We start from the raw sequence: 17,558 nt of genomic DNA, 5'->3' as shown, positions 1-17,558 counted from the left end.
GCACACGATGAAACTAAAGTATGAGAAAACTCATATTTTTTTAAATTTGTAAAATTTGAAAACTCATATTTTTTTTAAATCTTGCTCATAATAGTCTAGGAAGCGAGAAACAAGTTTATCTAGTTATGTGGAGTGTCCGTGCTGCACGTAATTGTGGATTGGTTCCGCTTGTCATAACACTAGACCAGTGTAGTAAAAATACAAGAATGGCTCGCTAAGCCGATGCTACGATTACAAGTCCGTTTATGGAAATAGATCATAAGAAAGTTGCCGTGACGGATGACACACCCCACCCGCTCTAAATGCTATCTTTATATACAACACTGTTTACGTCAAGAAAATTGCTGCCAAGAAATATATAAAACAGTTATTCAACTTATGTCGTTTTCGCTTGAGAAAACTGAAACTGACCCAGGATAGTTCCATCAAACAAACACTTTCCACGAAACTGTTTTGATTTCGCACTTAACAACGAGGGTTTGAGCAAACCTGATTTAAAAACCAGGTTCGAAACTGACTCGGTTTTCAGTTCAACAACGTTGAAACTAGTTTCGAAACTGGCTTCAAACAAACGGTTTGACAGCAGTTAGAGTGGAGACTGGGTTAGGTTTGGCATCAAGCGAAAACAACATTAGATGTACAACAAGAACCTTCTCTGAGACTAGTTCCAAAAGTCAAACCGAAGAAAATTGAATTACCTCCGTTCGTATCGATGAATGTTACATTAGCAAGCCTAACATTGAGTCAGTAATATGTAATTGGTTTGTAACCAAGTTTGAAACTCAAATTTTCAGAAAGCATATTTACCCAAAACTGAGTAATGTCCTTTTAACTCAATTTTTTGTGAACATGGTTGTTGTCAAGTTGGGTGATATTTAACCCAATTTTAGGTAGCCACAAGAAAGCGTGCACTGTTGGAATGTAATCGGAAAGTGTATAATCATTGAACGCCATATTTTTTCAACTTCATTCTGGAAAAAAGTCATCATGTGGAGTACCATTTTCTTGCAAAGTTTTCAATAGTATTTGATAGTAGTAGATTTGGAATATTGTCTTATTTTAAAGTACGGTATAATCTATATATTGTGAGCAAGGGAGCTGTAATAAAACGTTGGAATAGTGCAATCATCCTCCGTTTTAAGCCGCAACATTTGACGCCATGGATTGTAAGTCTGCCATCTTTGTTAAGTATGCTAAAAAATATGAAAATCAATGTTACACATTTTCGTTGGGATGAAAAAAAGATGAAATATTGTTTTATTTCTATCGGGATCAATTCCAAATGTAAATAGGAATGATCATCAATATTCTGTATTGCATTTCAAGAGCTATGATGAATCATTGTTAGAAATTTACTTAATGCTGATTTGCAATGTGATTGTTTATAGTCTCACCGAGTCCAGAGAGTGACACTTCTGGCTACTATAGGAATCGCAACCACCGGGACGATCGGGACCGAGGCAACCGTGGACGCTCAAAGTAATTATTCAGCTGCATAAGCGTAATTTAAAGTTCCGTGCACTACATGATCATGAATCGTTGAAGAGGCTTAGCTACCACCGGAAGGCTCCAACTAGAAAATCTCGATAGCTGGAGATTTTAACTAGAGAATACTGATTGAACCTATTTTGCTTTTTAGGGAACGTCACTATCGAAGCAGCCGGTACAGTCGCAGTCGGTCTAGATCCTACAGTCGCGAGCGTTATATTAGCAACAGTAACCGTAGAAGCCCGGAAAGAGATCTTTACAGGGACTTGATCGATCAGGATTATGGTGATAACTCATATGATAACAGGTGAGTATTTTGAATGCATGCCAGTTAATTTCGACATTCTACTGTGCAGTTTTTGCAGAGATCGCTATCGGCACAGGAGTCGTGATCGAGACCGTCGTTCGCGTGAAAGAGATCGCAAGTAAGTTGAAGTTAAGGACTGATAATAATTGTGTGAATAAAACTGGATATAAAACTTAATAGGGATCGTGATAAACAGAACAAGAGAAACAACTATTCACCTGTTCACAATGCGAATGACTTCGATGATAACTACGACAGTGGCGATAATCAAGAGTTTTTCTATCAGCAAAAGCCAAACAACAAAATTATCATTCGTGGATTGGCTGCTCATATAACTGAAGCCGATGTAAGTCATTCTTGGTAACTGATTCGGTTTGTACACTAGGAAATATTAATTATGTTGTTTTCGAACTAAGTTGCTCTGATTCACGAAATATCTGCTAAATATGTTTACATTTCCTATTGTTTTGTAATTTTCTATAATCAGTTCGTAGATCATTGATTTAATCATTAAATGTTATAGAAACAATTGCTAAACATATTTCCTAAAACCCATGAAATTTGTAAAACCATTACCTTGTCCATTACTGTTTCCTAATTACATGTTCATTGTATATCTTCTCATCAGATCAACAGTGACCTTATCCAATGTGGTCTACAAGCTTTGCATGTACGACTGATCCGGAGAAAAAGAACAGGTAAGAATTGAATGTTATTATTAGTTTAGGTTGTGTATTAATTTTGGTAAGTAGAGGATATGTTTGCAACGAATTGTGGTTTAGCATTTTCTAGAATTGGCTAGAAAATGGTAGACCAAGGAGATACTAGCAGCCTGCAGAAATACAAAAAAAGATACAAAATGAGAATACTGTTGCGTTCCTTTTGATACGTTGCGTGCAAAAACGACAAAGTTTAACGCATCGTTGAATTCCTACAGCGAATTCTTACAGATTGCAAAAAAAATCCAGATTTCAGTGCCCAAAATTCACTGACAGTCGTAAAATTGATATCGTTTGTGTTTTGCTCTTTCTTCTCTCCACCCGTCCCGATCGTGATTTAGGTGCATCGAGAGGTTTCGCATTTGTCGAGTTCCGCACAGAAGAGGAAGCAACTCGCTGGATTTGCTACAAACAGGTATCGCCACGCCCAACAGAGTCAAAATTGAGTGTATAATGCATCGGGCACCGGAAAATGACCGTTACGGTGAGACAGTGTCAGTTTACTTGCAGGTGCACATGGAATCGGTGGCAAAGACGAAGTTGTTTTACAATTTGAGCTTGATTTATTGTTCATTTGCTTTTACTATTGTCAGTTCAAGCGTACATAATGACCTAAGGGCCTAATTGCAAATAAGAGTTTCTCTTTCGATTATTACGGAGCCACTGGATATTTCTTCCAAGTTTTCCAATATTAATCGAAACTAGTAATGACGCAAAAGTTAGGCGAAAGAGGAACTGCTATTTGCCGTTAGGTCATTTTGTCGTGGCACGATCAAGTTGTGTTATTCACTCTTTTTATAGTACACTTACGAAGAGTCAGCATCCAAAAGATGCAAGTTGGTAAATGAGTGAAAAAATATACTCCAAACGCAGGTCGCGCATCTGTAAAACTTCTCTTATCCATAGAAACGTTTTAACAATCGGACAACACTGGATGTGATCATTTACTTGTTGATGATTATATATGATTAGGCTACAGTGTTGAACCGTACCGTTTGTGCCGGGAGCTATGTTCAATCGGATCATCTTTAGATATGTGCTTCATCACATCCAGAGTTCAATGTACAGAATGTTTCCAATGATTGAAGAAGAATTGCAAGTTGTGTCTTGGTGCTGATTACTTAATTTTTTCGCAATTCTCTTCATCAATTATCTGTAATCTGTCTTTCGTTGGGTACTTATTAAAGATGGTCGGGTATGCGATTTCTTCAACCCGGACCCAGCCCGTACCCGATCAAAAATTGAAAAAACAGTAACCGAGAATAATTTTGCTCTTAAACCTGAACCCGACTCGTACCCGATAAAAATTTCAAATCTACCCGAAACCCGACCAAATGGTTGAACCCGTATCCGTACCCGACCATCTCTAGTACTTATTGAAATTCTTTGCAACTTTATGTCATAACGAATGAGTACACTTTCTAAAAAAAATTTACTTTATACAATCTGTATGTTATACGAAAACAAACAAAATTTGTTATACAAAGGCAAACGAAAAAAAAAAATTCCGTTTGTTACATTTGATAGAAAATACTTTCGAGCATGTTTATAAAAAAATGGCGGAGATTTTTTTTAAATTGTGTTCAAACATTGGGTTGTTTTGATTGAAAAATGCTCTATCATCAAATCTTCCTGCTTATGTTTTGCAACAAAAAGCTGTACTAACTCCAAATAAGCAACTGCAAGCTCTAAGGAAACAACGCATTATATTTAATAAGTGCTAATAATAATATCTTCAGCTCGTGCTCGCATCTTATCCGGCACAGTTTAAAATTGCTTATGGTCGAGACGACAGAAACAAAGACAGTACAGTATGGTAGCTGTGTTTCAGATGGGAGAACCAGACAAGGGCGTTCGATCAAGCAGTTTGTCAATTCCTGTCGGAAAACAAAATGTGGAGATCGTGGAAACTGTGATAACAAGTTCAGAGCAACCAATCAAAATGAAACAAGTGCCAGTAAAGTAGAGGAGTATTCTTCAGTTCAAGTTTTCTAGAACGTAATATTTAAACTTTCGGTCAGTCATCCAGCAAAAAGGGATGTGAAAACAGATTTATATCTGTTTTCAACTTTATAATTAATCTGCAATTGTACGTAAAACTGAACGACGACTTCGTAAGGAATTTCAATAGAACCAGTGGCTTTAATCGTTTAGTGAATTTGGAGGATGTATTGCTTTTAACGTCAGATCCTGTGATGGCATTATCAAATAGAGTAACAACCAACGCGAGTGAGCTCCATCCTCCCGATTATGCAGTTGAATTAGCTTAGACACTAGAAGACAGAAATACTTTATTTTCATATATGGCTAATAAATGCCCTACGTGATATAGCATTTTTCAGTGAAAAAAAAACAATGTTTGAACGCAATTTAAAAGAAATATCTCCTCCGCCATTTTTTTTATAAACATGCTCGGAAGTATTTTCTATCAAATGCAAGAAACAATATTTTTTTCGTTTATCTCAATCTTGGATATAGCAGTTTAAAAATAACCTGTTTCTGAACTAGTTTTGCTCATAACATCGGTTCAGAAAATGCTACCGATATGCGCGAGTCATCAAAAAATCAAACTATAAAAGATGTTCAAAGATACTAAATACGAGATGTGAAAAATAAAAGAGCCAGAGCAAAACATCTGATTTTTTAGGAACACCCTAAGTTGCTCTCTTAAAATAGCTGTAACACTAAAACCGTTAGAAATACCACAATGGTGTCTTCAGCAAAACTGCTCGATATAAATTTTTCAACAATTTTACCGAAGGATGCAGTCTTCTATCTCAACACAGGCGGAAAATAATGCTTGGATCACCCTAATAATAAGAGCCACCGTAACACCATATGCATCAAAATATCATTTGATCTGAAGACTTCATAGCTCTAAAGTATACGTCCAAGCCAGAAATGTTTTTGTCCCCCTAAATTGTGGTTCCGGACCACTGTGCACTGTGGAAACCGAAATTTGAACAAAGTTCCTGAATTGCATTTGTTCACTCATTTTTCTCGGAAATGGCTGAACCGATTTTCATTCAAATGAAAGGTCTTTTGGTCCCTTAAAAAGTTCCTGAATTTCTTTTGGATCCGACTTCCGGTTCCGGAATTACAAGGTAAGATGCACAAAAAATGCGAAAATAATGTCACTTACTTTTCTCGCAGATGGTTGAACAGATTTCCACAAACTTTGATCTAAAATTAAATGTCTTGAGATGCCATAAGAATATCCCAATTTTCATACGGATCAAATAATCGCCCTCATTATTGTTTACGGTCGTGTCGACCATACGAACAAATGGATACTTTCGAACGAATACGAATAAACCATTCTTGTTTACACTCGAATGAATTCAAACGCGACTCGTTAGCCACAAAAGTAAGCTTCTTCAGATAAATGCTAAGCCATGATGAAATCACTCCAATTATTGTGATTAACCATATGCGAAGCGCTAGAATGTATGACAGTTGAGTTACGAACTATACGTGTATTCAAACATCATTCGTACGAATGAAAATTCCCATTCTCGTTTTCAGACGAATAGACGAAATGCCGTGGTTTGGATTCATCAGTTTAATATTGCGAATCAACCGTTCGAATACATTGAAAACTTTTTAATCCGTTCCCAACTACTTTCTTTTCAATTCTAAAGGTGACTTTTTTATCTTGCAAAAGTTTTTTTCTCGTCTTCCAACACATTAATTTATGTAAATCATATTCACTCGTTTCTTCTGTACAAGCTATTTTCAGTAAGCAAAGTTTTTGGTAGTCCTTGCTCATTCTGCGATAGCATTTAACAATTACCTTTTAGCCTACGATTAGTATTTGTGTAAAAAAGTTTTAATAAGCATCTTCAGCGCGGAACATTCTAAGCCGCGTGCAAACACTATCATCACTGAATCTTGCTAAAGAGTGATATTTTAAGAGGTATAGGATTTGAGTTAAAAAAAAAACCAAAACATTGAGAAAATTGATCAAATCTTTATTGGAATCGATATAATTCAATGTTTGAATATGATTTCATGCAAATGTTGGTCGCGGCTCCGCTTTAAATGGCCCATGTGCCACGTCTAATTTTGGTACATATCGGCTAGACTAATAACAACAAGTGTTGGACCAACAACCCTTCCTGTTTCCTTTCCGACCTACATTCGGACCTGACCAGCGCCGGTACTGATCATTCTATTCTGAGGTCACCAGAAGATGTACATTGAACTGTGTTTTGCCGATTCCAGGATTGATTACCTGAAAATTCTCCATACAATTTCAGCTGATTCCAATCAGTAACGGACTGGCAAGCAGCGTTTTTGCATAGTCTCTTCGCAAAAGTTCGGCTAGAGTCAAAATTGCGAACAAATGAAATGTTTTTTTTTTGGTTATGAATAATGCTTATGCAATATTTGAGTCAAACAAAAACTACAGAAAAAATACGGGTGTGTAATGTCAGAGACATAACTGGATTCGTGAATACGAAAAAACTGAAATGCTTTCTTTTTACTTTCGAATATCAATTAGTTGATCGATTATGTGAATTATGCCAGTTTTCCCCTTCTTCACTACTTTAATTTGAAAGATGCACCTAAACTGAGTCGGTGCTATGCATGTTATATAGAAAATCAGCAGAAAGTTCCTACAACTTTAAACTACAACTGGTTGAAAAAAGGACCGTATAAAGTAAAGTAAAATTTCGCATAGTTTTTTGGGAATATGTTAATGGTTCTAAAAAAACCGAATCGAAGAGGATTTAGGAATTAGGGACTGAACCAGAGTTCAAGAGCTTAGAACAGAATTAAGTTGCAATTTAGTTTTTGAGTGAGTTGGCCGTGCAGGCCTTGAATTCTAAACCTGTATTCTGGAACTAGGTTCCTGAAACATAATTTTGAAAGTAAGTTCCTGACCTGACACCTGTCAACCGAAGTCCAAATGAGAGCACGACCACAGCATTTCGTGCTTTGAACTTGGTTTGTTCTTACTGATGTCGGTGGTAAAACCTCACCTCGACATCCAGTTCCGTCTGAAGCACTAGAAGAAATAAACGATGTTCAATCAAATTCATACTCGTCCAGTAGATAATCAGAACTGATATGTGCCTGACTACTTCAAAACCGTCGTCCGGGTGCGAAAAAAGCAAGCAAGCGTGATGAATTTTTCTCAATATTTTCAAAAATATCAGAAAACTGTTTTTCAGTTATTTTTGGTTATCTCACGCTTTTGAAAATTTAATCATAAATTCCTGATTATATTTCTGATAATTGGTAGAGAAAGTTATGTGGCTGGGTTAAGTACATCAAGAGATATTCGCGATAAAGTTGTGCCCATTCTTATATGGGGCATATTTTGAAAAGGCGCCCCATAGTAAAGTAAGTCGTATTCACGACAAAAGATATACTTATTTTTATTTGATACGTAGGTCATAGACTGCAAGTTTAGGTTGTTTTGACGTGATATAGGTAATGGTTATAGATAGCAATAGTCATAGATCTTGTTCTAACAAAAATATATATTGTAAATTATTTCTTTGGAGAAAATTTATAAACTTATAATGATCACCGTATTAATATTAAATTACGGTTTTTAGCATGATATTATGGAGCCTCTACTTAAACTACATAAATTTTACGCTACATCCATTCTACTCTATCATTAGTGGTTTATTTGATTTTATTTATTTGATACTTAAAAATCAATCAATGTACACGCTCTTTGAACATAACTCATGGTTTGAGTTGCGATCACTAAAATGCATAAACTTGAACAATATGTCAAAAATTCAGTATGGATTTGAGTAAAATTTGCTCAGGCCATGAGTTCTCTAGCATTTATTCATACACTGTTTTCAAACATTTGAGTGAAAAAAAATACTTCAAGCAGTTCAGTGCGCTTTCTTTATCGGAATATTCTTGTCGAATTTAAGGATGCAAGAACACGTCGTTTTTCATTGTCGTTTCTAGATTTGGTTTTTGAAACCTCAAATCATCAATCATAGATGTTTTCAATGGAAATTTTATGGTTTCAATTACGCTAAGTGAGAAGTACAACATAAGGATATCAACATCGTTCGATTTTGACTCCAAACCGGTCAAAAGGAAACGGTTTTGAATTACTTTTCTGGGCTTTCCATTTGAAAGAAAGAAGAATGACTTTGCATAAAGACGGTTCCGGAATTATGGGGTAAAATGTGCAAAAAATTGTGAAAATAAGTGCACTAACTTTTCTCAGAGATGGCTGAACCGAATTTAACAAACTTAGATTCAAATGAAAGGTCTTGAGGTCCCATACAAAATTCCTGAATATTATTTGGATCCGACTTCCGGTTTGGGAGTTATGGGGTAAAATGATCAAAAAAATAAAAATATGTGTTCTAACTTTTCTCATAGATGGCGCGACCGATTTTCACAAACTTAGGTTCAAATGAAAGGTTCTGTAGTCTTATACGTAATTCCTAAATTTCATGCGGATCCGACTTCCGGATCCGGAAATATAGGGTAAAGTGGGTTAAAAATGGTATGCGATCACTGAAAATGGGGAAAAAACTTAAAAAAATCGACCTCAAATCTTTTCCAATTGATAGTTTTTATCAGTAGACGGTCAAACAAACCGATTTTGGTTTTTCTTTTAAGAATCGAAGAAAATTTTGAAGAATACCACAGTTTTTTTTATGATAGTGTGATTGATATGAGAAAGGCATCATTACACCACTAGGTGGATTAAAACAGGTTTTTATGAATTTGAGTGATGTATCACTCTATTTTGAGTTATGTTGAATGAGGGTGTATGGTTCTAATGATAAAGGGTGATTTTTTAAGAGCTTGAGAACTTTTTTAAACAATAAAACGCATAAAATTTGCAAAATCTCATCGGTTCTTTATTTTAAACGTTAGATTGGTACATGACATTTACTTTTTGAAGATAATTTCATTTAAATGTTGACCGCGGCTGCGTCTTAGGTGGTCCATTCGGAAAATCCGCTTTTTTATCGACAAATTTTGTTCAGCGATGAGGCTCATTTCTGGTTGAATGGCTACGTAAATAAGCAAAATTGCCGCATTTGGAGTGAAGAGCAACCAGAAGCCGTTCAAGAACTGCCCATGCATCCCGAAAAATGCACTGTTTGGTGTGGTTTGTACGCTGGTGGAATCATTGGACCGTATTTTTTCAAAGATGCTGTTGGACGCAACGTTACAGTGAATGGCGATCGCTATCGTTCGATGCTAACAAACTTTTTGTTGCCAAAAATGGAAGAACTGAACTTGGTTGACATGTGGTTTCAACAAGATGGCGCTACATGCCACACAGCTCGCGATTCTATGGCCATTTTGAGGGAAAACTTCGGAGAACAATTCATCTCAAGAAATGGACCGGTAAGTTGGCCACCAAGATCATGCGATTTGACGCCTTTAGACTATTTTTTGTGGGGCTACGTCAAGTCTAAAGTCTACAGAAATAAGCCAGTAACTATTCCAGCTTTGGAAGACAACATTTCCGAAGAAATTCGGGCTATTCCGGCCGAAATGCTCGAAAAAGTTGCCCAAAATTGGACTTTCCGAATGGACCACCTAAGACGCAGCCGCGGTCAACATTTAAATGAAATTATCTTCAAAAAGTAAATGTCATGTACCAATCTAACGTTTAAAATAAAGAACCGATGAGATTTTGCAAATTTTATGCGTTTTATTGTTTAAAAAAGTTATCAAGCTCTTAAAAAATCACCCTTTAGTTTCTAATGATGTTTAAAAAAATAGACTTAATACAGTTCCGTGGAGAATGAAAATCAAATCCGGACGAAGTTACGTCGAATGATTGTTGAAAGCCGAGGATAACACCATTCGACCCTCACAAACTAATGTAAATACTTTTCTTTACGTTTCGTCTTATGTCGTTTTCGCTTGATGCCAAACCTAACCCAGTTTCCACTCTAACTGCTGTCAAACCATTTGTTTGAAGCCAGTTTCGAACCTAGTTTTAACGTTGTTGAACTGGAAATCGAGTCAGTTTCGAACCTGGATTTTATATCAGGTTTGTTCAAACCCCCGTTGCTAAGTGCGAAAACAACACAGTTTCGTGAAAAATGTTTGTTTGATGAAACTACCCTGGGTCAGTTTCAGTTTTTACAAGCGAAAACGACATTAGACTCGTCAGTGCAGAGCAGTTCAAATTGAACTGCTTAATGCAAACTTAAACAGTTCAACTTGAACCGCTAAGCAGATTTAAAGTTAATGCTATTTGCAAATAGGTAAACAGAAAAAGCGCTGTTGCGAAGAGTTCTTGACCGAACTTTTATGTTGATTTCTCCAAGCAGCGATGGGCAGTCGACTTTACCACTCGAACTATCGGATATTAACAATAAACGGAATTATGTACGCCGGACAGTCAATGTATTCAAATCAACCCAGGGTAGCCGGCGAACAGCAACATGAATAAATCTCCGTTACACCGATCCATTAGGGTGAGCTCCATTGAGATGGCAATGATTACATACAACAGAGAAATACTTAAGGCTAGAGTGAAGTAGTGAGCAGTATAAAGATTTCAAACAGTGGATGTCTGCGAAGTGCTTGGCTATTCTCGTTAAAAATCTCAAACAGGCTGATGCCTTCGCAAAAATGTAGATTAAATACTGTTTAAACGGCAATAGTTCATCGAGGAAGGCTCCTAGATGTTTCACACATGTCGTTCAACATATTTCCGAACCTTCGATATCATGATTGAATTTGAGAGGCACTGTCTTCCACGAAAACGTAATGATGGAACACTTATCCGGGTTCAGTGTCATTTGATCGATTCCATACCATTCTCTAGTTGTCGTTGTCAAGATTCATTTGAAGATAATCGGCAAACGATACACGTAGACCTTTCAGACAAAAATTGATGTCATTGAAGTTAAGTAGGGAAAACAAAAGACCCAAGTGCCTTCCTCGTGGAATGCTTAACATCTAACATAACGACAGAGCGACGATCGAATTGATAGGGTGAACCGAAGCCTATTCGGTCCAATTTAGCTATTGCAATGTCGTGACATTTCGGTATAAAACCATGTTGAATCTCGACGGTGTATCGCTTACAGTGGTTGATCCAAAATAACTAACTCCAACAATGTTAAACCAGCGCTTTGAGATGTGATCCTTCTTGTAAACAGTGTGCATGAAAAAGGACTTCCAAAGTACTACAAATGTCGGATACGTTTCATTCGCATTTCAAGCCTTTCGTGTTCAGCACAATAAGCAATGGAGTATGATGACGCACAGATTTGACTAATGGAAACGGCACAGCAGTGATACGTGGAGCACGATCGGAACTTGTTCTCGGTTGTTCTCATTCGTGACGCCGTTAATTTATTGCAACAGGTTTAGGCTCTCGATGCCGATATGGAAAGATGACAGAACTGGATCTATAAACAGGAAACTGTAGAGCGTAGGAAGACGATATCTCTTCCAAGGACTCGGAACGTGCGTTGATTAGAGTTAGATCACTTGTACGATCAGGTGGAACGTAGATTATACAGATGAAAATGATTTCACAATAATTTTATAATACAGGTGCAGGTGCAGTTACCTGCTGATAACTTTGGTGGTGTGTTACTTTATTTACCATTACAACATGGAACACTAACACTCATGTGATACAGTCGATTATGCAACTGCTGATTCTACCGAATTTATATGTTCAGTGCAACCAGTTCATCAAAGTGGCTTGCACAATTGAACTTAAAACTTTCTATTTCATGAATAATTCATTCTCAAACAAATGTGAAGTCTTACTTTTTGGTTAAAATGGCAATTTTTTGCATACAGTTTGTTGATAATTAAAACGGAATTTTCCGAAAAAATAAAGAGTTTTACGACAACCTTCCGTATCCATTGCCTTGCGCTTATTGAAACAAAGGTTTCTTTCTCGTTGGAATACTAATAGAAGGTACGTCAAACTCATTTTGCAGTAAATTCCACGAAAAGAAGTCTATGTAGAAATGTTTGTTTGTTGCTGATCGGGTGTGTAAGTGCAAAGAAGCTAAATTTGAAATATTTTTCACAAGTAGTTTAAAGAAAATGGAAAAGTTTTAGACTAAAATTTTTGCTTTTCTTCGACTGTAATTCTAAACATAATCATCTGATTTGTATAGTATTCAACTATATGATATTTTTATTTAATAAAATCAAAAGAAAACAATGCGCTGAAATTAGTTTTATGCACACAAAGTGTTGCGAATGCAACTAGAAAAAAAGACAGTTTTCCGGTTTTTTGAACGTGTATTCCATTTTACGTCATTGTGTTGAGCAAACGTTAAGGAACGTTAAAAAATTCCTGCCAATACAACACGAATTTCTATAGCAAATCTTTGTATACATATTTAAGCATTAATCAAACATAATCACTGTACATAGTATATAGTTCCTTCAGTAATATTGCATATAGTTTATCAGATATAATTAATTAAAGTAAAAGAACTTACGTTTTAGTGTCCCTATTCCTATTTAATATTAATGCTATCAGCCACGCTATAAGTAAATTAGTTTAAGGTTAGGTTAAGTTAATGAATTCACTTATTATTTTACCTTTCAGCAACATCAAATATAACTAGATATAATGATCCAAAATAACTATTTCATGTAACGGAGCTCACGTAGAATACAAATTACTGATTAACAGCTTAATACTATCGCAATATAAGTTCAATATATTCATACAGAATTTTCGACACCTCTTTTAGCAATGACCAGCAAATTTTTACAAAATGTCTTACCCGATATCAAATGACGTTTTAACGCCCAGCGGCTCACCATAAGAGGGGAATCCGGTTGACAATATCACGGTGTTGGATGTAAGGGCGTCGCAACGAGGGGTTTGCGACACAAAGTTTACATTACTGAATATGTTTGCGAAGTGTTTTCTCCTTAATATTAAATTCTTTATGGATGGGATAAAAATAATACTTGTTGGAGCTCACTCGTAAACCAAAGCCTTGGTAATAGATTCCTTTCGTAAAATTTAACCTGTTTTAACAGACTTCGTAGTCGATTCATACCGTACAGAACCATTGCCTGATTGGTGCTACGATCCTATTGATACTAACAATCCTTCCAGGTCGGGGTTCAAACATACTACAATTGGCTCGTAAGACCAGGATCTCACTTGTTCTTTTTGTGAATACAAATAATGATTTAGACATTTTATTTGAACAAAAAAATAAACTCGAATGTTTGCCTGTACAAATTTACCAACATTTAGATGGTAATAAATATACTTCAGCAATTCGTCGGCAAGCCGAACTACATGACCTGTGTGAAAAAATTTCAATCACACATTCAGAATCAACTTCGCACCCTCTCATTTTACTAATAACGCAGAAGACGATAGCACTCAGCCGACGCCATTCTATTGGCCAAATGTCATCATAGCCACACGATGAGGCATGAGGTAAGCAATTGTGAACAGTTTGTTATCTCACCTTTTGACGGCCTGATACAAAATTGTTATATTGAACAAAAAATGATAATGAAATTTTATCGGATTAGTTATACTTTATGCAACCGAAACAATCAACGAATAATGTTCCTCTTCGACATCACTCATTAGACGTATAAAAAAATCTTCGCCCAAAGCCAACGTATCCGCAGTAAACTGACATGTATTCGATGACACCGTCAACTGTTGTTTATTCGCTCTGCCCGTTTCAACACGAGCATCCGAATCCGATTTAAGGAAGTAGCAAATCTTCAAGCAATCCGTACAATGACAAGCGCAAGCTGGCAGATCAGCGAGAAGCATGCGTTTAGAGTTAGCTCATTCACATCAGCTCAGTCAATACTAATCCGGGATTTTTTGTTCTTTTTTGTGTGCCTTTACAGGGTATGCTCATTTTCAACGATCATCGTGCTGTCATGCAGTACACCTACTCGCTACCAGCCGAAATGCGTGCGAAGGATAAACCACCAACTGACTGGTACTGCGCAAAGGTATTTCGAAAGCATTAATGTTTATATCCGAATCGATTGGGATTTTTTGTTTTCCTTAAATCAACAGTGTGGTGTTTTCAACTTCAAACGTCGTGAAAATTGCTTCAAATGTTTTGCCTCACGCGAGGAGAGCGAAAAAGGTGGCGAAGGTAGTGATGAAATTAGTAGTATTTTAACTAAGAAGATCATGCTGAGAAACTTGGACGTACTGACGAATGAAGAAAGTGTACTCTGTACTATGCAAGAGAAGGTTCCAGAACTAGTGTCGAAAATTTCCAAAATTATGATCTGTAGAGATCCGTTGACCCAGACTTCGCGGGGCATTTGCTATTTGCATTTCGACAACCTGCTCGATTCAATGAACACGTACAACGCTTTAAAAGCAATCACTCCGATTCTGAAAATCGACAGCCGAGAGGTTTTAATTACATATTGCGTTGATGCCGAAAATCGGAACCTCATCAAGGGCGCTAATAGCAAGACCGCAAATAAATGCGACTACTATCAGGATCCGGCAACTGCCATAGCTGCAGCCGCTGCCGCTGGGCCTTATCCGAGTAATTATGAGTACACGCTAGCGGATGTTCCACGTCTAGCAGAGTATAGTGCATCGGTATATGCTTCTAACCCGACAGAACACGAACATTATCTGCAATTCTATACTAACTACTATGTTACGCAAATTTCTCAGGTATGGACCAATCTAGCGGTAACCTCGAAATGTTGCTAAACAAAAGTTTATCGTGTGTTTTTCTGTTGTTTTTTTTTCAGGGCCAAATGACCAGCTTACCAAGCGAAGCTCAACTTGGCGAGACTGCAAATTCTGGTGCAGCTGTCGCACAATCTGCCTTAGCTCGCAAACAAAGCAAAAACAAATCTGAAGCTTCGTCAACAGCTTCAACCAGCACATCGTCTAACCCAGCCGCAATCATCGCACCTCAGCCGTTGCAAATACCTAACGGCACCGATGGTAAAAAATATCGTAAGTGATGACACAGATATTGCTGTATACAGCAGTAAGGTAATTGATTTGTTTTTTTTTTGTATTCAGCTGCCCCAGATGTCTCCCAATATCAGTACGATGAAACTTCCGGTTTCTACTATGACCCATCGACGGGACTGTATTACGATTCCAACTCACAGTACTACTACAACAATGAAACCTGTTCCTATCTTTACTGGGACACCGAAAACAGCACATACGTGGCAGCCCCATCCACATCGACCGCCGCGAGTACAGCAACGGATTCTACGGCGGCAGCTGCTAATGGAGATAAGACTGAGAAAACCAAATCGAAAGATCAGCCTCACGACAAGGTGAAGGTGGCGAAAAAGATCGTTAAAGACATGGAGAAGTGGGCGAAACAACTCAACCAGAAGAAAGATTATAGCGTACTGCAGCCACCTGCTAAAGTCGAAGAGGCTACCCTGTACTCATCACAAGGTCAAATTTCTGGTAAGCCTGTTGAGTCCAGTGGAGGCTACGCGGACGTAGGGTTCTCTTTACTGGAGAAGAAACAAACCACACAAGCAGTGTCCAACTTTCTCATGGGACAAGCTAAAGCAGCAACGAGTAAAGCAAACAGTAATCTGGTATCTCAATATGGTTCCGATTCTGACAATGATGGCGAAGAAGCTCTAAGTGATCGGGATTATGTAGATTTCGAAAAGCTCACCTGTCTTCTCTGTAAACGTGCATTCCAATCACAGGAAATACTGAACAAGCATTTGAAAATGTCTTCATTGCACAAGGAAAATTTACAAAAATTCAATTTACAAAGGGGAACAGGTGCATCCAGCGGCATGACGAACAAGGGGGGATCTTATAGAGATCGTGCAAAGGAACGGCGGTTAAAGTATGGAGAAGCAGATCCACCACCAGTTAATAAGAGCAAGGAACGCTTCCAACGAGAGCTAGAAAAGCAAACACAAGCAGCTTTTACCCCAAATATAGCATCAGTTCCGATAAGTCAAAGTAATGTAGGGAACAAACTCCTGCAAAAGATGGGATGGTCTGAAGGACAAGGACTTGGTAGAAGTAATCAAGGTCGTACCAACATTATTGAGGTAAGATTCGTGTAATTCCGATTCCTCATGTATGAATGAAAAAAAAATGCTTTGTTTTAATGTTGCAGACTGAAACGCGGGTTGCAAACGCTGGTTTGGGTATCAAAGCTTCACAGTATGGAAATACCGGAGATGATTACAAAACGTACATCAAGAAGATGATGAAATCTCGATACGAACAGGTCGATGTGAAAGACTAAAAGCATGGTATAGCTTCCGCCAATCTGAGCAATGGTCGTGGCTTTTTTTAAATATAGTTATTATGTTGTACAATATGAAGTTATAATTTATAGGTTGCAATTTAACTATTTGATAGTAAAATATTTATTTTCTTTCAAACAATCCGATATCACGATAGTCATCGCCGATAGAGTTTACAAATATACACAAGTTTCCAGACACTCGTCAACCACCTCGTATTCGTCACGTGGGAGGCGTAGTGTTTCTTCTCTAGAGCCTCTTCCTCTCATGTATTTTGTTTTTGACGCATTTTGGCCAGCTTCAGTTTTTAGTCCGATGTATGTTTCCGTCATCTTCTCAAGGTTACGTGTCACAATATCAATATCGCCACTCATGTCGATCCTCGCTCTTCGAATCACACCTTCTAAGACAATATTGAACAAGATACAAGCAAATCTATAATCCTCCCGTTTGTCTTGTCTACTCAAAGTTTGTGGCTATGCCATAGTTAAATTGGACTCCCCGTAGCGAAGTCACATTTTTTTTAATCCAAAATCTGATTTCATTGCGAGGTCAAGACAACCTCGTGACGCAATCCGAGTCGTCCAACGACCTGTCGGAAACGATAGCCTCTTGCATACAAACCTGTAGCCGTCTCTTTGATCCGGTCTATCGATAAATAAATGCATTTTTTCGGTTAGGTACATTCACCTTAGGAATAAGCAGTAGTGAAATATGGGCAACACGCGCATCAAAAGGATATGGGGAAGCTTCATTATGCTGTGAAGTGGTTTGTTCGCGACAAAATCTGGACAGATTAAATTTGAAATAGAACAAATTTGCTGTTAGTTCAATCC

At 37.4% G+C, this 17,558-nt stretch overlaps 1 protein-coding gene across 2 annotated transcripts; it reads left to right on the top strand.

Moving 5' to 3' along the window:
* The first annotated feature begins 923 nt into the window (after positions 1-923).
* LOC131427807 (RNA-binding protein 5-A-like) lies at positions 924-16,842 on the top strand. 2 transcript variants are annotated; one of them, XM_058591332.1, is made up of 12 exons: positions 924-1,166; positions 1,389-1,479; positions 1,640-1,795; positions 1,854-1,913; positions 1,976-2,141; positions 2,424-2,493; positions 2,856-2,929; positions 14,347-14,454; positions 14,522-15,145; positions 15,226-15,436; positions 15,506-16,521; positions 16,590-16,842. In XM_058591332.1, the coding sequence occupies exons 1-12, from the start codon at positions 1,160-1,162 to the stop codon at positions 16,719-16,721; spliced, it is 2,715 nt and encodes a 904-aa protein (XP_058447315.1). In that variant the 5' UTR covers positions 924-1,159; the 3' UTR covers positions 16,722-16,842. The 2 variants fall into 2 exon arrangements, with proteins under 2 accessions (XP_058447315.1, XP_058447314.1); XM_058591331.1 differs by having other exon boundaries at positions 1,845-1,913.
* Positions 16,843-17,558: the final 716 nt, after the last annotated feature.

Source organism: Malaya genurostris, chromosome 2 (genome assembly GCF_030247185.1).
Source record: "Malaya genurostris strain Urasoe2022 chromosome 2, Malgen_1.1, whole genome shotgun sequence".
Classification (NCBI taxonomy): domain Eukaryota; kingdom Metazoa; phylum Arthropoda; class Insecta; order Diptera; family Culicidae; genus Malaya; species Malaya genurostris.
This window is presented reverse-complemented; position numbering and strand designations above follow the sequence as displayed.